A 21,832-nucleotide genomic window follows, 5' to 3' on the forward strand; every position below is an offset into this window, starting at 1 on the left:
GTAAAACCGGGCTGGAACTCCCCATCCCGTCCTGGGCGATAGCAGGGTCCCCCGACGGGCCCGGCGTCGGCTCTGCCCCCACACTGGGGAGGGTCCCCCCGGGCCCGGGACAAAGCGGGGCCGCGGCTCGGCGGGGCGGCGGGGCAGAGCCTGGGGCGCGGTGCCGAGGTCCGGCTCCACGTCCCCCCCCGTGCGGCCACCCGGAGCCGGTCCCGGCCGGCTCTGCCCGGTGTAGGATACCCGCTCTGCTCTCCCGGTAACGGCGGGGCAGCACCGGCCAGGGGCGGGGAGGTAGCGGCCTTTCCCTGCGCCCCCCCTTCCAGCCGCCTCACACCGGGATCGCACCGGCGGGCACAGCCGTGACCCCCGCGTGCATACACCCACCCAGGGGTGCCCGGGCACCGGTGCACCCACCCGGGAGCACACGCAGGTGCCCCCCACCCCCGGCCCCCGGTCCCGGTGCACACCCAGGAGCGCTCACACCGATGCACGCACACGCCCGGCTGGCGCACACTGATGGTCACACGCGTTCTGAAGCACGCACGGCCCCGCACGCGCAGCCCTGCCCCCCCACCCCCACGCACAGACCCACGCAGGACACTCGGGATCTCCCCAGCCCCCTCCAAGCCCCCGGTCCCTCCAGCCTTGCCCCGGCCGGCAGGCTCCACAACCCTTCCGGGGGCCCCTCGTCGCACCTTGCTCCGGTGAAACGGCTGAAAAACGAAACCCACAGGCGGCCCGGGCATAGCAGCGGCCTGGGGCACAGCACCGTGCCGGTGCCCCGGCGGTGGGCAGCCCCGACGGGGCTCCGCTGCCAGAGGGGACCGGGAGCGGCGGGGCGGGGCGGGCGGCGGGGCCCGGCTCCCGCTCACCGCGCTCCCTGTTTCGGGGAGGAGGCATGGATCCGTCCCGGGCCCCGCTGCCCACACCCGACCTTTCATATATATAATATATATACATATATATCCACACACCTACATCTATCGAATATATAATATATATGAATATCTGCCTTTGAAGGGGCCGGGAGCCACGCACGGCGGCACTTGCGGAGATGCCAATCCGCAAGCACTGGGAGCTCCCCGGGAGCAACGGGGCTTTCTGCCCCGCACCGGAGACTCCCGGGGCAGGGCACCTTTTGTCAGAGGCGCCCCCCCCTCCTCCCCCCCCCCCCCCCAGCGGGGCTGCAGCATGGCGGGGCGCGGGCCGAGCAGCCTCCCGCCGGCACCGGGCACCGGGCACCGGCACCGGCACCGCCGCTCTCCGTGGTGCTGAACCGCCGCCGCCGCGCCCCGGGGCCGTGCGGGGTCGTGCCTGCTCCGTCCTTCTCTTTCCAAGCCGCCACTAATTAATGATTATTATTGATATTAATTATTATCGTTATCATCCCTGAGGTTCCCGCCGCTCCGGTGCACCGCGGCACGGCCAGCCGTTCCGAGCAGGAGGATGGTGCCAGCGAGGCAGCCGGTTGCCACATTAACGGTTCGTCCCCCGCACACCCCTGGTAGCTGCCGCCCGCGTTGCCCTCCGTGGGTCCACACCCGTGTGGGCCCAGCCGGTGCCGTTACCTCCGCAGCCGGGCTCCGAAATGCTTCTCCCGCCCGGCCCCGGGCGGCGGCGGCCCCGGCGGGCTCGGCCCCGCTGCCGTCCACAGCGCCCGGGGCACCGCCGGTCCCGGCCTCGCTCCGCCGTCCCGGTGGGTCCCGTTACCGAACCGCTCGTTCCCTGGGTGAGCCCGGCCGCTGTCCTTCCCCAAAGGGTAAAAACCCCAGCAACGAGCGCGGCCCCGCAGCTCCGCCGAGGGAACGAACGGGACCGGCGGAGATTCGCCGCCGCCCCGGGACCACCCTGCAGCCCGGGCCCGGCTGGAGGAAGGGCCGCTCCGGGCACCGGCGGGTCGGGGCGCAGCATCCGCGCCAGCCCCGGGGCCCCGCCGCCCCCGGGCCCGGTAGCCTACGCGCAGGGCCCGGGCGGGCCGCAGCGGCCCGGTTCGCCCCCACCGGTTGCCGGTCTCCGCTACCCACGGCTCCCTGCCCCGGGTGCGGCGGGGGCGGCTTGGCAGCGCCCACACGGGAAAGGCGACCGCCCCACGCGTGTCCGCTGCGGGGGCTCTACGGGGCCCGCCCGGCCTCGCGCCTCCCGGCCACTTACCGGGGGGTCTCCCGCCTGCACCCCTCGCCCCGGTGGCTACGGGCACTGGCTCCGGCCCCGGCGCCTCTCGTCGCCCCTTCTTCCCCTCGCCTACACCCTCGTGTGAATCAAATACCTTCACTACAGCAGCCATGTTGGGCTCCGGTGCAAGCACGGAGCTCGCCGCAGGAACCGCCGGCCGCCTCGGCGGGAGGCAGCGCGGTCGGGCTCGGCTCCGAGAGGCGCGGGGACTCCGGTTCCCACCGGCGAACCGGAGCCCGGGCAGCCCGCCGGCCCGCCGGTCCCTTTCTCCCACCGCGCCGAGGGATGCCGCCGTGCGCCGCTCCCCGCCAGCCCGGTAACTTCCCACCGTTACCAGTAACGCCGCTAACTGCGGGTCCCGCACCTGCCCCTCATCCCTCCGGTAGAACCGGTCGTATCCCGGGGCTGTCTTTGGAAAAGAGGGGTGGGGGAGTGGGGGGAGCCGCCGTTACCTCCGCCTCGCCCGTGTGCCGGTCCCCCGCGGCGCCGCTCGGCCGAGCCCACCTGGGGAGGGAAAGAGAGAGAAGAGGCGTCAGGAGGAGCCGCCGTCGCCGCCGCCATCGCTCCAACTTGGAGCAACTTTCCCGGCGAGGCTGGCAGCGGGGGCGGGGGGTGGGCGGCGCTGGAGCCCCTGCCCGGTCAACCGGGGCCGGTCCCACCGGCAGGCTGAGCGTGGGCTGCCCCAAAGCCGGTCCCTTCCACCCGTGGAGTGGGGGCACCCGCACCAAGAGCCCCGGCCCTGCCCACGGGGCCAAGCCGGGACACGGCCTCTGCTGCCGGGGAAATGCAGGGGACCCTGGAGGAGGGGCAGCCCCACGGATGGATGGGTGAGTGGGTGGGTGGCTTTACTGGGCGGGGGGCGGCCCAGCTTCCCCGCACCGTGGGCACCGGAGCCTCCCCCGGGCACCGGAGCCACGCACCTGGCAGCCGCCGCCGCTCCCCGGGCACCAGAGCTTCTCGCCCGCCCGGCCCGGCGCCCCTCGAAAGCAGATTTTTTTCAGCTGGTTTGTTTTTCTTTTTTTCCTTCTTTCCCTCCCACCGAGATTTTTGTCCCCCTTTTTTCTTTTCCCTTTCCCGCCCCATAATTATTTCCCCCCCCTCGTTTGATTCCAACGTTGTCGCTGGAAATTATTTGCATTTAAAACACAACGACCCGTTCCCCTGCACATCTCCTCGCAGCTCAATTCAACCAGTACCGCAGAGGGGGGGGATGACCCCGAGGAAAAGGGGTCCCCAAACCCCCGGTCAAATCCACCCGAATTCCTGCCCGGCTGGAAATATCGATGTGTGCGAAAACTAAAGATTTAACAGATTTTGATGATTTTCTTTCCGCAGCCGCTGTCACCCAAAGGTGTTGTGGCAACAAAGAGCGGGAGGGGATTTGACGCTCGTATTTTTGGCCTGTTCCCGTGCAGAAATATTCCCCCAAAGCCCCGCACGCTTTGCAAAGATTGATCTCTCTAAAAACAATCATCTCCTGCCCTGCAAAGTGCTTCACAAGAAAATTTGATTTTATATTTCTCTCCCGCTGCTAAACCTGTCGGAGGACACACACGCGCGGCACCCGCTGAAACTAATAGGGAGGAGGGAGACTGGAAATCATGCCACCAACCTTCCCAGTCCAAACTGGGGGCGAACCGTTTCCCCCTGTGCAGGGGCAGAGATTTCCCCGCTCGGGAAACAACGGCATGGAAATCCCCCCGTGCCTGCTCGGGCAGAGCCGGGCGCTGCAGCACGGGAACAACCCCAGTGACTTTTTTAGGGGGGGAGAGGATAATAATAAAATATGATAATTCTCTTTATTTATTTTTTCCTTTCTCCAGAAATGCCGAATTCAGCCCCGACCCTTTGCGTGGGGATTTTTTTTTTTCTGCTTTGCCTTTTTTTTTTTTTTTTTTTTTGGTGGCTGGGATACAGCCTGGCACCAACGCAGGGCTGAGAGAGGGATGCCCACACGACACATACTCCCAGCTCAACACCCCCAAACACCCGGGTCCCTGCTCCTCCTTTTTTCCCCCAAAACCTCCCACATCTACCCCCCAAAAAAATAAAAAATAGCTGCACACACCGCAACTTCGCTCCGGCAGCCCCTTACCTCGGGCACCGGGCAGGGCAGGGCAGTCGGTCCGACCGGCCCGGGGCTCTAAACCCCGGGGGTGGCTTTTGTGAGTTTGCCGGAGTTTCCCCGGGCTGTCCCCTTTTGTGTCCCATTGCCATCTAGAGGCCCCGATTAATTAATTTCACACCGGAGCTCGGGAGAAAATTTTCCCACAAAACAAGTGGCCGAGGAGATGTGAAACCCCAAAGAAAAGGAGTCAACATCAAGTTCAACAGCATGCGGGAAAGGCCTATTTCCATCACAATCGCGTCTGAGCGGGGGCCGGGCGGGGGGCAGCGGGCGGCGGCCCCCGCGCCCCCTCCGCGCGTTCCCAGGCTCGGAACAATCGCGCTCTGTTTGCCTCGCACATGCCGGCGTTTGGGCACGGAGGCTGCCTTGGGATAACAGGAATAATGGGGGGGGGGGGGGGGGGGGATCTGGGGGAAGGCGGGGGGTGTTGGTGGAGTGATGGAGGGGTGGGAAAAGGGAGCGGGGCGGCGTGGAGGGGGGGAGCGGAGCAGCGCGCACCTGGGGACTGTCCGGTACCGACCTGTTGATCCCCGGTCGGGAGCACCCGGTGGAGTTTGCGGGAAAAGCCGGGATGGGCAAGAGAGAATCGGCGGGGCAGGGGGGGGTCCCCAAAGGCAGGAGGGGACAAAGCCGCCCCCTCGGGGTCGGCGGTGGGTGGGAGACACACACACACTTTTCCCGAAGTTTTCCGGCCCTCCATCCCCGGCCACGCGTTTTCCCACAGCCCCGGGGGAGCAGGGGGTGCCTGCCCCAGGGGAGCGGGGGGCCGGGGCCCGGGGTGGCCGAGGCGGTGGTGGACGTGTCCTGCAACCCAAGCAGCTCGGCTCCGCCGGGCATTGTCCCCACGGAGCCCGTGGCCATTGTTCCCGGCGCTGCGGGAGCCGGAGGGAGGGCAGCTTTCCACGCCTCGTCCCCGTCCCCCCCCAACCCCGACACTCACACCGAGCTGCCGGGACCCGCAGCCCCTCATCGGGGGGAGGAGGCAAAAAACACCGCACCCACCCCCCTAAAAAAAAAAAAAAAAAAGCTGGGGGGGGGGGAGGCGCGGGGTCCCCCCTCGCAGAGTTCCTCCAAGTTGGGAGAAGCGGGAGGGGGAGAGGGGCGGCCGCCGGTGCCCGCCCAGCCCTACCCCTCCGGTGGGCAGCACCGGCCGCTGCCCCGGCCCAGGGAGTCCGGTGCGGGGCAGGGAGAGGGGAAACCAGAGCCAAAAAAATAAAATAAAAAAAAAGGAGTGGGGGTTGGGGGGGAGGGGGGGGCGGGGGTGGCGATTATTTACCTCCCTCCGTATATCTGCATCCATTAATGACTTGGCCACAGCGTGAGCCCAGCGCCGCCGGGACAGCGGCAGCCCCCGGGCCGGGGGCGGGGGGGCGCGGAGCCCGGGGCCATCCAGGCGGTGCGGAGCGCGGCGGAGCCGGGCTGCGGCTGCCGCCCAGAGCTGCCAGGAGCAGCAGGGCTGTGGGAAGCGGAGCCCCCCGCGATCACGTTGCCTTTACGTGGGGTTAAACAGATAACGTCTTCCCGGGGCTTTGACGCCAGGAGCCCCCCCGACCGGGCCCGGGCAGCCCCGGCCCGCCAGGCCCTGGGGTGGGGTGGGGGCTTGTGGGGGCGGATTCCGCCCAAACATCCATTTTGTCCCTTTTGGAAATGGAGATGGGAGAGAGGAGGGAAAAATGCTTTTTTTTTTTTTTTTTTTTCCCCTGCTTTCTCCATATTTTACTACGTAAGGCATGACGTCCTCACGTCGGGAGCAGGATAGGTTAGCCTTGCGCTGGGGGGATGCACCGGGCTGAGGGGGGGGCGCGGGGGCGGGGGCGGCTCTGCCAGCAGAACCTAAAAATAACGGGGATTGTATTATTTAAAAAATAATAATAATCATAAGAATCCCGGTGACCCCGCGGATGCGGCACCGCACGGGCAGCGGGGAGGCAGGGCCGGAGCCGGATCCCCACCCCCCACCCCCGCGCCTCCGCCCGGGACCGTCAGGGCTCGGGGCACCCCCGGGGCGCGGGGGGAGCGGGGCCCGATGCGGAGCGGAGGCGAAGGCTGGGGGGTCCTTCTGCCTTAACCCCCCCCTCCCGGCGCTGGGGCAGAGGCTGCGGCAGGAGGTGGCGGGCGAGCAGGGTCACCCCGCGCCCCGGCCGGTGCAGGATTATTCCGTGGAAATGAAGCAGAAATCGGCTATTTTTTATTAATTAAACCAACAAACGCCCCACAGTCGTGTCGTCCCGTCCCTTCCCCACACCCCCGCCCCGGCCCCGGGTCTTAACACCTCCAAGGTCCGAAGTGGCTGGGAGCGGAGCCCCCCCTTGCTGCGCCGCACCGGGATTTTCAGAGCGCGTTAAAAATCGCTGGCGGTAAAGGCGGCTCCGCGCAGCGCCCGGCGGGGTTCGTGCCCCAAATTTGTCCCCCGGGGGGGGTGGGTGGGCGCACACCCCCGCAGACACCGAGCCGCAGAGCCGGGCTGGGGTGGGCCGAGGTTGCTGCAGCCACCGGCACGACCGGGGTGCGCGTCCCCCCGCGGACCCGGGCCCAGGCCAGGAGCGGGGGCTGCCCCGGTGCCCCCCCGCAAGACCTGCCCGCCCCCCGTAGGGGCAGCCCCCGGCCTGCTGCTGCCGGGGAGGCCGCCGGCTCCCTGCTCTCCCCTAATGAGCTCCACTTATGCATTTCCCCATCAACGAATATTCCCCCCGGCGGGGCTGGGGGGTGCCGGGACGTGCTGCCCCGGCTGCCCACCGCCCGTCCCGTCTAACCGGGACTTCACGGGGGCTCGGCCGGTCCCTCCCGGTCCGGGGGACAACAGGAGGCCGGGGCTGCACGTCGACCACCCCAAATCCTGCCTCCGGCCCCGGAATAACCGTGCCCCGCGGCGGGGTGCGACCCCCGAGCTGCCCGGCCCCGCGAAAGGCCCCTCCGGCCGGGCCCGGCTCCTCCAGCCCCCCGGTACCACCGGGCCCGGTCGTGTCCCCCCGCGATGGTGGGGGTTTAGGGAGGGGGGGCGGCTTATTTTGGCTCCTTGATAACGTTTTGATCAAAAATTCATTAAGAGGCGCTCGGCGCAGAGCCATGAATATTTCAGGGGTTTTGCAAAACAACAAAGTGGGTGTTTGGGGGAGGATACACGGGGGGGAGGGGGGGCGGGGAGCAGCCCCCGGTGTCCGGCTCGGCCCCGGTTTGCTGCGGCGGCGAGGCAAGGAGGGGCCGGGCACCCCCGTGCTCTCGGGTCTGTGCCCGTGCCCGCTTGCCCCCGGGCCGGAGCTCGTTCCCGTCCCGTTATAAGGCGTGAAAGGGCTCCGGGAGCGGAGACCGGCCCCCAGCTGGAGCGGGCGGCCCGTCCCGTCCCGTCGAATGGCGGCAAGGACAGGCAGCGCCCAGCCCCCTGTGCCCCGGCCCTGCCCGCGCCCCCAGGGCTGCTCTGCGGGCACGCGTGGCTGGGGGCTCCGAGGGGGCGCATCTCCCCCGCCACCCGTGGCCCGGGACCGCCTCGGTGCTCTCCCGGCGGGGGCAGAGCCGTCTGGGTGGAGGCAGTGGCGAGACCCCCATCCGCAGCCGAGATGTCCCCTCGGTAGCACCACAACCCCGAGGGACACGAACCACTAGCCCGCACATCTCCCCCCGGGGCTGGGATGTGACACCACTGCGCTGCTCCACGGCTCTGGGGAGGGGACTGTCCCTCCAACAGCAACCTGTCCACGAGCCCCCCCCGATCTGGGGGTCCACGGCCCCGCAAATAGGGGTGCAGAGCCCTGACAGCACATCCCCTCGGCAGCAGAGGGAGAGGTGCTGGCACCGACTGGGAAACAAAGCCCCACCGGTTCCGCAGCCGCAAGCATTGGAGCCCAGCATCCTCCCGGAGAAGCACAGCCCCCTGCCATGCTGGGCCTGCAGGTAACTGGGCTTTACTGGGGCAGCTCTTTGGCCAGCTGGGAAGGGGACAAGGAGCCATAGAGGTGGGGAGATGGCTCAGACCCCTCCGCTGTGGACCAGGACCCCCGCAGGGTGGATTAGGTGCCAGACAGAGAGCAAGCGCAGGTGCTCTGTCTCTTCCCAGTGTCATCCCAATCACTGTCCCCCCCCAACAAAGCTGGGGGTCCCTGGGTGCCACCTTTGGGTCCAGTGCAACGGGGCATCCCACTGTTTCCGCCACGCTGGGGGGATGCTCAGCAGGTAGGCAGGGGCATGGCCAAGGGCAGAGGGTGAGAAGGGCCTCCCTGCAAGACAAAAATGGGGCTGGGGGCACCCCAGGGCACCCCCCCACCCTAGTCACAATGGGGCGTTACTGGACCTGCAGGTGGCCGGGGGGATGCGTTGCTCCAGTCGGCTCCCAGGTCTCCTGCTGCTGCCCTCCGGGTCCCACCAGCCGTTCCCGTGTCCCCACGGTGGGATGCGGAGAGTCTCCCCAGCAGCCCCAGCCCCTCCCCGGGGCTCACCTCGCCCTGACATTTCCTGGCGCTCCTTCCATGCCAGCGGGTTGCCATAGCAAATCTAAATCTTACAAACAAAACGAGGAGAAAAGCCTTATTAGCATATATTCAAATGAGCCATGCAATAATGCAAACCATAAATCATGCAGTCATTGCTATTCAATCAGTGTCTCTTACCCCAGCCCCCACACTTTCACCGGGTGTCTTGCCTCCCCTTGCCATGCAGAAGCCCCTTCCCAGCCCAAGGGTGGCCCGGGAGGGGACCCGCCAGCCAGGGGGGACCGGGCCCAGGCTGGATCCGTCCCTGGGCTGCCACGGCTGCAGACAGCCCCTAATCCTGCCTGGTATTTATGTCACTTGCCGGGCTCTATTAAACGGGGCAAACTCTTCCCAGGATTAATCTTCCGCCCATGTTTTAATCTCGGGGCTCAGCCACCAGTAATCCACCCCCACCCTCCGCGGGAAGGGGCCCAGTTCAGTGCTGGTGAGCAGCCAGTGTGGTGGGACCCTCATCCCTCCCTGATCCCAACCTGGCAGTGCCAACCCCCCCCTACCCCAAAACCAGAGGACAATGGGCACTGCCAGACCCTGGTCCCCCCCTCCTTGCCCACCTCTCAGCAGCGTGGCCAGAGCCATGGCCATGGCTAGCACGTCACAGGCCCCAGGGGATGCTCCCCCACCCCAGGGAGCAGCAGAAACCCCCACCCCAGCCCAGCCCTGAGCTATAAGGGACACAGCTCAGCTGGGCCTGTTCCACCCCCCCCTTAAACCCACACTTGCCCCCCTCCCTGTCGATTTTAAGGGCACAGAAGGGGTTTTTCCTCCTCCCACCCGTTGGCAGCACAGGGCTGTGGCACTGAGACTTTATGACCAGATTTTTGGGGTCTCCTAGGGGGCCAAGGGGTGGGAGCAGCACAGCTGGGCCCCAGGGACCTGGTCAGAGACAGGGGTGACCCAGCTGTCACCCACCTTGCTGGTGGGTGACCCTGGACAGGTGGCCTGGGGGGGACATTGGAGGCAGCAATGCTGAGCCAAAGGGAATCAGGGCATGGGCCACTTGTCCCCTTGGGGACATCAATGACCTGCCACCTTGTTAGCCCCCCCGAGGCATGCTGCCTGACCCCAAGAAGCTCACACCAGACACCCCGACACCCCCAGCTCTTTATTGGTGAGAAGATAATAAATAGAAAAGAGCCCCCGGGCCGGGGGAGCAGCACCCACCACCCCCAGCTGCCTCCCTCTGTCCTTCCCTGCCGCCTCGCTGCGGGACCCCAGCAGCCCGCCCCGCCCCGGTTGGGTGCAGGATTAGACCAGGGGTGTGCAGGGTTGGACCAGCTGCTGGTGCTCTCAGTCCTGCTGCCACCCCGTGGCACTTGTCAGGCATTCCCGCTCGCTGGGGACATGCCGGTGCAGGGACGGATGGATGGATGAATGGATGGATGGATGGATGGGGATGTACAGCGTCCAGCACTGGACAGGGGAGCGGGGTGGTGCTCCTCGCCCGTGGGGTCCTGGCCTTGCAGGGGGCTGGGGGTCAGAGCTGCAGGGAGGGGGGGGGGCAGCGCCATGTGGGGGGAACCGGGGTGTGGAGGTGGTTTGCCACCCTGGGGGACCAGGACCCCATGGGAAGCCCTTTGGCACCACTGACTCCCCTGGCAGCATTGCAAAGGGCATGGGGGGGCTTCCTGGGGGTCCAAGGATGGGGGAAAAGCGGGGCCTGCTCCCCCAGGCTCGCCCCCCCCAACTCCACCCTGCACCCCATCAGCCTCGCTATCTCTGCCAAGTGTCCATGGCCTGCGCCCGCCGGGCGGGGATGGGGGCCCGCTGCTCCTCTGCCAGTGGCCGGGGGGGGCCCAGGGGGTAGGGGTACCCCTTGGCATAGTCATCCCGTGGCTGGGGGTCTCCAGGGCCTTGGGAGGCTTCGCTCAGAGAGGCCAGGCTGGCTGGGGGGGGGCTGGGGGGTGCCCGAGGGACAGCCCAGCCCTGGGGAGACCCGCTCCGACTTGATGCTGATGGCTTGGTGCTGCGGGGGGGTGCTGGGGGCTGGAGCTGGCTCTTCGCTGGAGACAATCCGGCTGCTGACCCTGGGGTAAGAGGGGAGGAGGAGTGAGGCCGGGTCTCCCTGCATCCCCTGCCAAGGTGCACAGGATCAGGAGAGGCTGAGAGCATCCCCTGTTCCCTCTCTAGAGGGGCTGAGACCCCCCAAACTCCCCCCACATACCAGCTCTGAACCAGGCAGGCAGCGGGCAGCTGCCCACCCAGCTGCTGGGAGCTTGGTGTGTGATGGGGGGGGGGGGGCATGGGGACCAGGTCCCCTGGGAAAATCTGATTGGAAATCGGCTTCACCAACAGCAGCGGGTGGGGGGCATTCTGGGGTGACCACATGTGCCCCAGTTTTGAGGTGAAGCTGGATAGAATCCAGCACAGCGGCTGGTGGGCTGCACCTTGGGTACCAGCAGCACCCATGGCTGGGAGGTGGCACCCATGGGTGCAGAGTTCCCCATGAATGGCCTTATCCCTAACCCTGTGCCCCCCTGTCCCCCACTCCGTGGCCGTCACCCATCCTTACCCCAGTGCTGCCATGTCCCGTGGGTGCTGCCACGCTGTGGGGCCGGGCTGCAGGAAGCCAGGGGGTGGCGGGGCCTCGCCAGCCCCAAACTCTGCTGAGCAGGATGCCAAGAGTGAGCAGGAGCTGGGGGGTCCGTGTTGTGTCAGGGCCAAGGGGCCAGGACTTACCTGCTTGGGCTGGGGCGAGGAAGGAGAAGCCGGTGAGGCCGTGGCTCGGGACACTGGAGCTGCCCGGGGTGAGCACAGGGCTCAGGGGCTGCAAAGTGGGGTACAGCGGCCGCTGCAGGAAAGCGGGGTGCCCCCTGTCAGGCTTTGTACTGCCATCTCCCTGGGGGCCCCATGATGTAGCATCTCCCCCCCTGCCCCCCAGCAAAGCCCTGCTGCTAGGCTGAGGAAGGGGAGGGGGAGCAGATTGGAGGAGGTCCTTGCTGAATTTGGGGAGGGGGCATCTGCGTGGCCCTGGGGACACCAGGCATGGTGACTTGCTGGGAAATGCCTAGCTGCAGGGAGCCGGGGGACACACCCATCACTATCTGCCCTGCTGCCCTCTCCCACAGTGTCACTGCCGGTGACAGGGTGCCCAAGGCCACCAAGCATCCTGCTGGCACCAACCCCCATGGGAACCCCATGGCCAGGGGGTCCAACCCCCTGCCCTGGCATCAGAGGCACCCCAGGGACCCAAAGCCAGCCCACCCCGGGGGGCTACAGATTTGGGGCAGCTTTGCCTCACATGCAGGGGACATGTCCCAGTGATGGGGCCAGTAGCACCGTCCCCGCATGCCAGATGGTACCACAGAGCCGGGGTGTCCTCCCTCCATGGCACTCACTGCTGTGCTGCTGCCACTCCGGCCACTCGCCAAGCTGCCATGGGCTTCGCCACGTCGGCCCTCTGCCCCCAGGTACAGTGGTGGGGGTGTCTTGGTGGCCAGGGCTCGGTTCAGGTTGCCAGCAGAGAAAAGTGGGTAGCCAATACCTGGATAGAGAGAGGACAGAAGGATGTTCGGGATGGCCCTGAAGGATGCGAGGTCCCAGGGGCTCTGGTCCTCGAGGGGATCCCCATGGCTGTGGCTGGTGGCCCCGGTGCCCTTGTCGCCACAGGCGGCCGTGCGTGCCTGCACGGTGCCGTGCTCCGGCAAACCCACTTCCTGCACGAGGCCGTCGGCGCACCTGGGCCGCGGTGGCTGCCCCCAACCCCGCGGCAGCCGCACGCTGCGAGCGGAAACGGCGTGCAAAGGCGGTGGCTGGATCCAGCCCTGGGGCCAGCAGGCTGCAAACCTCCCCAGCCAGACCCTACCATGGGGAGCACCCTCACCCCAGCTCCCCATCGAGCAGCCGGGACCTCCTGCAGGGCCGTCCAGCATGCCTGAGGCCACCATGCCATCCCCATCCATGGGAATAGGGATGCCGCACACCTGCATCCTGCACTGGGAATATTGCCCGGCTGGCCCCATACCAACTCCCACCCACCTGGGGGATTTCTGCTGGTCAAGCCTCAGCACCATTTTTTCCAGCTGCTTTTCTGCTGCATGGCCCTGGAGGCACCCAAGTCCCTGTCACCACCCGATGTGCTGCCGTCCCGCTGGGCAGGATGAGCCCCTCAGGCCAGCTCTGAGCTGTGCCACACGTGAGGGAGCTGTGGATGCAGGGTGTGGGGGCCAGCTGGGTGCTGGGTGCTGGCAGGGTGCAGGAAGCAGCTGGAGGGAGGCAGGCAACGGTGTTTCCACAGCTGCAGTGGCACTACCTGCCCACGCACCCGCCCCAGCCCCGCTCCCGGTAAGTCCCCGTGAGATGCTGCGAGAAGAGCTTTGCATGCGGCTCCTGGCTGGGAAAATCCCCACGGGGCCAGTGAGGACACGGTGCCCACAGTAAGGACAGGGTGCCCATGGAGAGGATGGAGTACCCACGGTGAGGACAGGGTGCCCATGGCAAGGACGGGGTGCCCATGGTGAGGATGGGGTGCCCATGGTGAGGACGGGGTGCCCATGGCAGTGACCTTCTCCCCAGCAGCCGGCTCCCAGCAGCACCCCTGCATGATGGGTCCGAGCCTACCTGGGGGCAGTGGCCCTGGTGAGCGTCCTGGTGGCTTTGGTGCTGTTGGCTTGAAGGTGGGTGGGCGGCCCTGGCCCTGCGGGGAGCTGCTGGCGCTGCCCAGGGCTGTGTCGGTGGCTGGTGGGGAGCTGCCGTAGGCTGCCTCGGGCAGGGGCACTGGGCTCTGCAGGGCAAAGCGGAGGTCAGGGACAGGGAGGGGATGGAGACCCTCGGGGAACCCCCACACCACGGGACACCCATGACTCACATAAAACCTGGGCCGTGCCACCGACAGGTCCATGCCCTCGCTCAGCCTTCGCGCCTTCTCCCCAGGATCAGGCCCCTCATCCAGCTCCAGCTCATGGCTCTCCAGCCCCAGCCCCTTGCGCTTCAGCGTCTGCGGGGAGCAGGATGGTGAAGAGGGTCCTGCACCCACCCTGAGCCCCCCTGGCCACCCTGCGCCGCTACCTCAAGGATGTCGGAGTTGGTGCGGCTCTCGTGGGGCTCACTGTACTCCGTGTATTTGAGCAGCACCTTGTCCATGTCGGTGCTGGCATACTGGAAGAGGCGGTTGGTGCTGTTGAAGATGATGAGGGCGATCTCGCAGTCGCACAGGACGCTCAGCTCGTACGCCTTCTTCATCAGCCCAAATTTCCGCTTGGTGAAGGTCACCTGCAGAGCGGGGAGGGGGGATGGGATGCTGTAGTCAGGCTCCAAACCCTCCTCCTGGGTCCCCAACCCCCCCTGGTTCCAGAGGACCCAACACCCTGGAACAAGGACCAGGAAGGTGGGAGCAGAGCAGCTTTTCCTCCCTTGGTGGCCTCATGGCTCCCCATCCCCCTTGTCCCCACCTCACCCCCGAGCGGCTCCTACCTGACGGTTCCGCTGATCCAGTATTCGGCTGATCTGTATTTTTTTCCGGCCCATCTTCACCTTCTACACTTGAGGGTGGGCTGGAAGAGACCAAGAAGCCCCTGAGCCCCTGCAACCCGGGGCCGGCCCGAGCAAGGATCCACCCTGGCACTGCACGCACCTCCTCACCCCTCCAGCTGCCAAAAGTCACTTTTGCTGAAAAAAATAAGTTTTTGGAAGTTCCAGCATTTTTTTTTTATCAGCAAAGACAGTGGCAAACTGAAAAATGAAAAAGGAAATAAAAATTGGGAAATTCTGCTGGGGCAAGGGGGGGGGGGTAAATCTTCTTAGCCAGTTCTGCCACCCCGGCTCCATCACCCCCACCCCGGCCCCAGGGACGCGAGCACCTGCTGGCTGGAAAGCCACCGTGCCACGATGCCAGGTCCCTCGCCGGGAGCACGGGATCAGCCTTTGCATCCCCAAACGCACACCCGAAGCCGCGGGGGCTGCTCCAACCCTGTCCCGTGCACTGATGGGGTCCGTCGGATGGGGAGGGCGGTTATAAGGGAGGCCGGGCTGGCTGCGGGGAGGGTCCATAAAACAAAAGGGCTGGTTTTAGGTTCACTTTTTTAATTTTTTTTTTTTTTTTTTTTTTTTTTTTTTTTGTCTAACATGAACAGACTAAATTTGACCTCCGCCATTCGCAGGTCAGGAAGTGGCTGTATGAGGAGACAGCAAAGCGAAACCACCCACCTCTTCGAGCCACGTGAGCTAGTGGTGGGAAGGACGAGGGGTCTGTCTGGGGACCCCACATCCCACCGTGGTTGCAGGGTGCCAGCACCCATCGCGGCCTGATGCTGGGCTGTGACACCCCCCGTGACATCCCCTTGTTGTTGCTGGGACCCAACTCTTGCTCTTCTTGCTGTCACCCAGCACCAGTCACCCCAAAACCCTTCTGGAATGCACCGGTGCCACCGCAGTCTGGTGCAGAGCCATGGGTAGCATCAAGATGCTCCCAACGGGACCCTCGCACCCAGCCTCACACAAACTGGTGTGTCAGTTTGGGTGCAGACTTGGCCCAGCTCGGTCCTTGCTGTCCCCAAGCCATGGCCATAGGGCAAGAGCTAAGCTAGGAAGCCAGTGGGGCTGGGAGCTCTGTGTTGTGGTTCCCTGGGGATGGCAGGCACCACAGGAGGCCCCCAAGCCCATCCAGCAGCACCCCCCCATCACAGGGATGCACCCTGGGGGTGCAGGTTGGGGACTGGCCAACCATTTTGCTCCCCCAATGCCCCAGCTTGTCCCGCTTCCCCCTCTCAAGCACGTTGCCATTTACCATCTTGCTCAGCTGCTATATTTAGCTGATCAAAACTAATTTTAATTTATGGAAGGAAATTGCGCTGCCGTTCCCACGGTCCTGCTGCCACCCTGTGTCCCGGGGCCCACGCACGACACCAAGGTACAGGGGGTGCCGAGACCACCCCAGCTCCACCGGAAAAAGCCAACAATTCCCTGGTGACAAAGCAGAGGTTTTCCCAACGATTGTCACTGCTTATGCAGGGCCGGGGATGTTCCTGCCATCCCAGTGCTGACACCTGTGGCGCGGCATCGGGCCAGGGCATACCTGGGGGCTGCCCAGAGGGGTCAGCTCTTGCCTACCCCCATCCAATGGTCTTCAATTTGGGGTGCAGAAACAGGAGCTGTTCCCCAAGGGGCTGTGGCTTACAGCTGGGTTTGGCCTGTTGGGGTCAGAGGATGCTCACCCAGCTGTGGGTCCCCGCATAGCTTCACCCTGAGACGGGTTTTAAAGGCTGCAGGGGGCTGGGGGTGAAAGACATGTCCCCCCATCTGCAGCAGGGACACAAAATGCTGCCAAGGGGCCTCTCAGCTGGAGCCAGCACCCCCAGCTCCTTGGGTGCTGTGGCACCACAATGCCCTGCTCCAGCACCCCCGTTTCCAGATGTATGGGAAGTGCAGAGGGAGATGGGCCCTACACCGGGACTGATCCTGCAAGCCCAATGCCTGGCTCTCTGTCCTCCCCTCCATGCTGCTCCAGGGCAGGGGACAGGGGACAGCAGCCATCCCCAGGTACCAGCACAGCTCTGCGCCCCAGAGAGCTGCATCTGCCTGTCCACCCAGGCAGGGTGCTCTGGGAGTACCAGCACCCATGGGACAATGCTGCAGGGGTCCTGGGGGGTACTGGCACCCACAGGGTGATGCCATTGGGGTCCTGGGGTGTATGGCACCCACGAGGCAATGCTGTGGGGATTTGGGGTGGGTACTGGCACCCAACAGGGTGATACCGTGGGGGTCCTGGCAGGTACTGGTACCCACGAGGCAATGCTGTCGGGGTCTGGGGTGGGTCCTGGCACCCACAGGGGGAGGCTGCAGGGGTCCTGGAGGGTACGGGAACCCACAGGGAGATGCCGTGGGGGCCCTGATGAGGTGCCAGCACCCACAGGGTGATGCTGTGGGGTCTGGGGAGGATACTGGCACCCACAGTGGGATGCCGTGGGGGTCCTGGCACCCACAGGAGGATGCCATGGGGGTCCTGAAGGGGTACTGGCACCCACAGGGGGACACTGCAGGGGTCCTGGGAGGGTACTGGTACCCACAAGGTGATGCTGTGAGAGTCCCAGGGGGGTACCAGCACCCACAGGGGGATGCTGCAGGGGGGGGCCAGCCCAGAATAGCAGGCCGGGGTGGAAGGCAAGAGGAAGCAGCAGCCGCAGCACCGTCAGGCCGAGGGAGCTGGGGACCCACCGTGGCCAGACTCAACGATACACTCACCATAGGCTGGGCTGGCCGTGGGGCGGCTCGTCCCGCACAGGGGAAACCGTCTGAGGCCTCGTGCAACACACGGGGTGGTTTCATCAGCCACCTCCATCAGCAGCTCATTATAGCTCCACTCCTCCTGGGGCATCGCCTCGGCTGCCCAGCCACCGCCGGCTACGTGGGACCCGCGGGGACATGTGCAGCCTCGGTCAGGCCACCGCTGCCACCGGCACCATGCCACGTGCCAGGGTCTTGCAGGATGGGTGCAGGGTTCGCGGGGCAGGGGAGGGATGCTGGCTGGAAGGGGGGTGTGAGGCATCATGCCTTGCTGTTTTCATGAGTTCTGGTGCCTCGACCACCGCAGTGCGGCAGGGCACCGGCGCTCAGCTCCCCCCGGACAGGTATTAAGGGCTGGGAGGGGAGGGGGGGACTTTTACGCTGGATTTTAATTGCTGTGCCAGGCGATAAGGCGATAAGCAGCATTATGGCTGCAGGCGATTATTGCAGCTGGCGGTGACGGGCACAATGGGGCGGCTCTGCCCAGCGTTGCCACCTCCATCCCCTGCTCCGGCAAGGTGGCATCTCCCACCTTGTCCCCACAGACAGGGACAGCATCGAGCGAGCAGCCTGGCTCCTGTCAGGGTCTGGCAAGGGTGCATAGCTGGGGACCCCCGAGCAGGAGGGAGCAGGACTGGGATGCTGGCCCTGGAGGAACCTCGCAGCCCCTTGTTGCGTTAGTCTCCACCAGGTCCCACCTCACACAAACAGCTCCTTGTTAGCATTGCTGTGATGGGAACTGATGACATGGCCCTGCCGCAGGGATGAAGCACCCTTCAGCATTGTCATTACTGATGAGGCCAACAAAACCCACCGAAAGCAAAGCTCTCAAACCTTCCAAACCTTTCCAAGAGGAGACGCTTTCCCTGCCCGCGCTGGGCAGAGGCTCCCGTGCTGCCTGGCATCCCGCCGGCCTCCGCTCCCTCCCACGCGTGCTTATCTTTAGCCCGGGCTCTCTGCTCGCTCGCACGCACCGGGCTCGCTTCCACACCCAGGCACAGCCCCTCGCCCCGCCGCCCCTTCGCCAGCCCCTCACGCTGGCCCCTGGGCTGCAGCACGGTTTATAATGAACTCGCCGGATCCCGTACATCTTTAAGGGTCATTTGCATCACGCCCGAGCATGTAAACTCCCTATCCCGGCTCCTAATTAGCACACTGAGGTGAAACGAACCCCTCGAGAGCGACATGTTTTTCTATGTGCCGCAGCCCTGGCACGGTGTGGGACACTCGGTGCGGTACTGGGGGGTCCCAGTGCTGCCTTTGACACCTTTACATCCCTTAATCAGCCCAGAAATGTTAAATCCACCGAGTTTATCCTAAAGTCAAAGCGGGTGGGTTATGAGGGGAGCACCCGGACCCTGGGGTGGCGGAAGCTGCTCTGGGATCTGGGCAGTCCCCTAATAACCCCAGGTCAGAGTCTCACAGCTCCCCAGGGTTTCATCCTCCCACCTCTCCCATCCCCATGGGACAAAGCAGCATTGACGTAGAAACTGGGGGGAAAGGCCATTTTCACCAGCTTATTGGGATTTTGCTGCAAATCTGAAAGCTGGGGGTGGCTGAGTAGAAGTGGTGGGGGGGGGGGGGGCGGGAAGAAGCCAGCAAATACCCACTGTTGGCATTCGTCAGCTTTCAACAAGTGTTTTGTTGGAGAAAATTATTAAAGTGGGAGAAAGGGTTTCCATCTCATTTTTTACAGGGAGAAGAAGTGAGCTTGGCCGGGAGGGGAAAATCTGAGCCAGGAGCAGTGAAATCCCAGGGGAGGAAAGGCCAGATCCTGCATCGCTGGGACCGGAGTGGGCATGGGCTTAAAACGGGGCTTTAAGGACCACCCGTCATGGGGAGACACATGGTGCTGTGACCACCATGGGCCGCATCCATCCCTGGCTGGGGATATGGCCCTGGATCTCACTGGTCCCAGGGGAACAGCAGAGCGGGGGCCTCACGGTGTGAGCAGCATCCCAAGCCCAGCATAGGGAAAAGTCAAAGTTGACCGGGGTTTCTGCTGGCGGTTGACAGGCCCTTCTGCTTTTTATAGGTTGTTTAAACAACTAACCAGTACAAACCAGAATGGGGCTGGCAGCGCGGGAAGTGGAGCGGGGAAGGCAGAAGGAGCCTGCTGGGAAGCAGGGGAAAGGAGAGCCTGGCGGGGATGGGGTGCTGCGGGGGCTTGAGGACCACTGGGGCGCTGAGGGCACATCAAGGCACTGAGGACAAGGTGGCTGCCTCTGCTAACCACCTTCCTCCATCTCACAAGCATCACCCCAGCACCCAGCGAAATCCCTGGGGGCAATTATAATTCATCTATTCACCCCCATCCCAGCACAGGGCCCAGCCATGGCATTGCCCTGTGCCCCCCCAGAGCCAAATCCAGGCTTCAGCTGGGCTCCAGGGAACCCAGCCACCATCCATCCCATCCTGGCTCCATCCCGCTTGGGGTGACACAGACTGAAAGTCCCGGCAGCACCCGGCACTGCCACGGCCTGGTGCTGCTGGGTGAAGGGCGGCAATGGGTGGAGGCTTTTCGGTTCCAGAATGACTGTGTGGAGGGAGGAAAGATTGAAACATCCCCCAAAAATGAGGCAGCTCTTGCCCTTGGGAAGATGGACAGACACACGGACCCCCGCTGTGGCCCAGACCAGCTTTTTTGCTTGTCAGCAACACGCCTGGCAGCAACCAAGGGAAGAAACATGCTGTTCCCATGGGGCTGGGCCACCCCACACTGCAGCTGGGCATTAATATGGGAAATGATGCTCGCTTGCTGCTGGAGGGTTTGCTGGGGGCTGTCAGAAGTTGCTGGTGGCTGGCCTGAGCCCATCCCCGTGGCATTAGGGCTGCGTGGCTTACAAGCCTGGTTTGCTCCTGGACAATCCTCCTGTAATTCTTGTGAAGAGGAGGGAAATTCAAGGGTCTTAAACACATTCATTCCCCCCGTCCCGATCTTTCGGGGCTCCCCCATGGCAGCATGCCATGCTGGACTCTCCAGTCCCCTTGCTGCCAGGATGCTTCTCCCAGGTGTCAGCAGGAATTCTCACCCCCTTGCACCACGCAGTTTCCCTACCCCGCTTTCCTTCCCTGCTGTTGGGCTGACGGGCTCTCAGCACCAAAGTATCATCAGTGCCCCAGGTTCAGAGGCAAGTGGGAACATTTGACATCCTAAACCAAACCTGAGGCCTGCATCTACACCCCAAATCCCCCTCCCGCTCCCCGAGCTGCCACAGGTTTCCCCCCACACGTCACCCACGTGTGATATGTCCAGCTGGCAGCCAGGAACATGGAAGAGGGCCGGGATCTGGCTCCCCGGCCGGGTCACCCACGCTCCCTTCCCAACTGGTACCCAATGCCCCAAGGGATGCGAGTGGACCAAGGGGGCACAACCCATCCTCTCCCCGGCGCAGATCCTGCCTTTCAGCTCATCCACCAGCTGCCACGTTAATTCATTATCTGCAAAACCCCATCTCCAGAGCCAGCAGCTCTGGGAAACTTTCTCTCATTAAAAGAGTAAAGCCCCAGGGACAGGGACTCGCTGGCAATCGGCTGAGCGGGCAGGAGGATCCGGCACAGGATCCACCTGGCTCTCGGCACAGGGACCACGATGTAGGGAGACTCAGTGCACGGGACACGCTGGAGATGCCCTGCGCTGGCAAGAGCTGTGGACAGGTCACATCCCCACCCAGGTGCCGTAAGGAACCGGCTGCAATTTAGCTGCCAGCCCGGCGTGACACCCCAGCGAAGCTACAGCGACATCAGGCCCCGGCCCTGTAGCGGAGTGTCCCGGTGCTGCGTCACAACTTACTCCACGTCGAGCCAACAGCCCGGCGGCGCCGTGCCTCAGTTTCCCCTCTGCGCAGCGGGCTCAGCCCCAGCACCCCGGGGGCTCGGCGGGCCCGGGGGCGGCGGGGAGGCGCCCGGGGGGGCCGGGGCAGGGCGGCTGCCATCCAGGCTGCACTTTTGGGTTAAACCCGGGCGTTCCTCCCTGCACAGACACGAGTAAAAATAACCGCCCCGAGCGCGGCGCAAACCACAGGCTTTTTATAGCCCGCCATCCCTAGACGGCGGGGCGGGGGCCGGGGCTCCGGCGGGGCCAGGCCAGCCCGTGGGGCGCCGGGCCGGCCGCACCGGCACCTCCCTGGGCCGGCCCCGCTCCCCCAGCCCGTGCGCCCCGACGGCGCGGCCGCCCGCCTGCCTGGGGCCTCCCGCCGCAGAGGGAAGCCCCGGCGGGGCAGAGGGACGGGTCGTGGAGAGCGCGGCTGCCACTGCCCCCGCCCCACTCCCCCCTCCCCCATCCGGTAGCGGCGACACCGGAGCGTGGCTGAGCCCCGGTGAGCCCGGGAGCCCTCTCCCCACCCCGGGACACACACCTGGACACCGGCTCTTCCTCCTCGGCAACTCCCCGCCGGGTCGGCCGCCCGTGCCCGGCACTGTCAGCGCAGCCGGCCCGGCCCTGGTGCGGCCCCGCCGCTGTCCGGTCCCGGTGCCGGTGCCGGTCCGGTGCCGGTGCGCGTCCCCGGAGCAGCGCGCTGCCCGCCGCCTGCCCGAGCCGCGCCGGCAACATTTGCATAGCACCGCCCACCCCGCCGAGATATTTGCATAGCGCTGCCGGGCTCGCGCACCATTGGCTACCACCACAGGATTGGTTTGCATAGCCCCACCTCTGCCGGGAAGAGGGGCGGGGCGGAGTTGAAGGGGCGGGGTGGGAGAGCCAGGGGGCTGGGGGACCCGGAGGGGCGGGATAGGGGTGAGGCTGGAGGGGTAGGATGGGGGTCCTGGGGGAGCCGGATGGAGGTGAGGCTGGGGGCGCTGGAATAAGGGATTTGGCAGGGGAGGACACGGG

The 21,832-nt window shown here is 65.2% G+C and overlaps 3 protein-coding genes across 4 annotated transcripts; all 3 read right to left on the minus strand.

Moving 5' to 3' along the window:
• Nucleotides 1-980: 980 nt before the first annotated feature.
• LOC121086557 (translation initiation factor IF-2-like) lies at nt 981-2,733 on the minus strand. Its single transcript, XM_040590461.1, has 3 exons — nt 2,677-2,733; nt 1,569-2,581; nt 981-1,344 (listed from the first exon to the last, which is right to left on the minus strand). The coding sequence occupies exons 1-3, from the start codon at nt 2,731-2,733 to the stop codon at nt 981-983; spliced, it is 1,434 nt and encodes a 477-aa protein (XP_040446395.1).
• Nucleotides 2,734-6,552: 3,819 nt separating this feature from the next.
• On the minus strand, nt 6,553-9,081 carry LOC121086200 (collagen alpha-1(I) chain-like). 2 transcript variants are annotated; one of them, XM_040589598.1, is made up of 3 exons: nt 8,902-9,081; nt 8,731-8,791; nt 6,553-8,530 (listed from the first exon to the last, which is right to left on the minus strand). In XM_040589598.1, the coding sequence occupies exons 2-3, from the start codon at nt 8,741-8,743 to the stop codon at nt 7,332-7,334; spliced, it is 1,212 nt and encodes a 403-aa protein (XP_040445532.1). In that variant the 5' UTR covers nt 8,744-8,791; nt 8,902-9,081; the 3' UTR covers nt 6,553-7,331. The 2 variants fall into 2 exon arrangements, with proteins under 2 accessions (XP_040445532.1, XP_040445533.1); XM_040589599.1 differs by having other exon boundaries at nt 6,553-8,791; nt 8,902-9,079.
• An 886-nt stretch (nt 9,082-9,967) lies between these two features.
• On the minus strand, nt 9,968-21,532 carry MEF2B (myocyte enhancer factor 2B). Its single transcript, XM_040589596.1, is given in 10 exon segments — nt 9,968-10,677; nt 10,679-10,808; nt 11,294-11,384; nt 11,461-11,572; nt 12,120-12,265; nt 13,342-13,504; nt 13,589-13,717; nt 13,789-13,992; nt 14,194-14,273; nt 21,360-21,532. Coding segments are annotated over 9 exon segments (1,212 nt in total). The 5' UTR covers nt 14,248-14,273; nt 21,360-21,532; the 3' UTR covers nt 9,968-10,494.
• Between the last annotated feature and the right edge of the window lie 300 nt (nt 21,533-21,832).

The sequence above is a fragment of the Falco naumanni genome, chromosome 4 (assembly GCF_017639655.2).
Source record: "Falco naumanni isolate bFalNau1 chromosome 4, bFalNau1.pat, whole genome shotgun sequence".
Lineage (NCBI taxonomy): Eukaryota > Metazoa > Chordata > Aves > Falconiformes > Falconidae > Falco > Falco naumanni.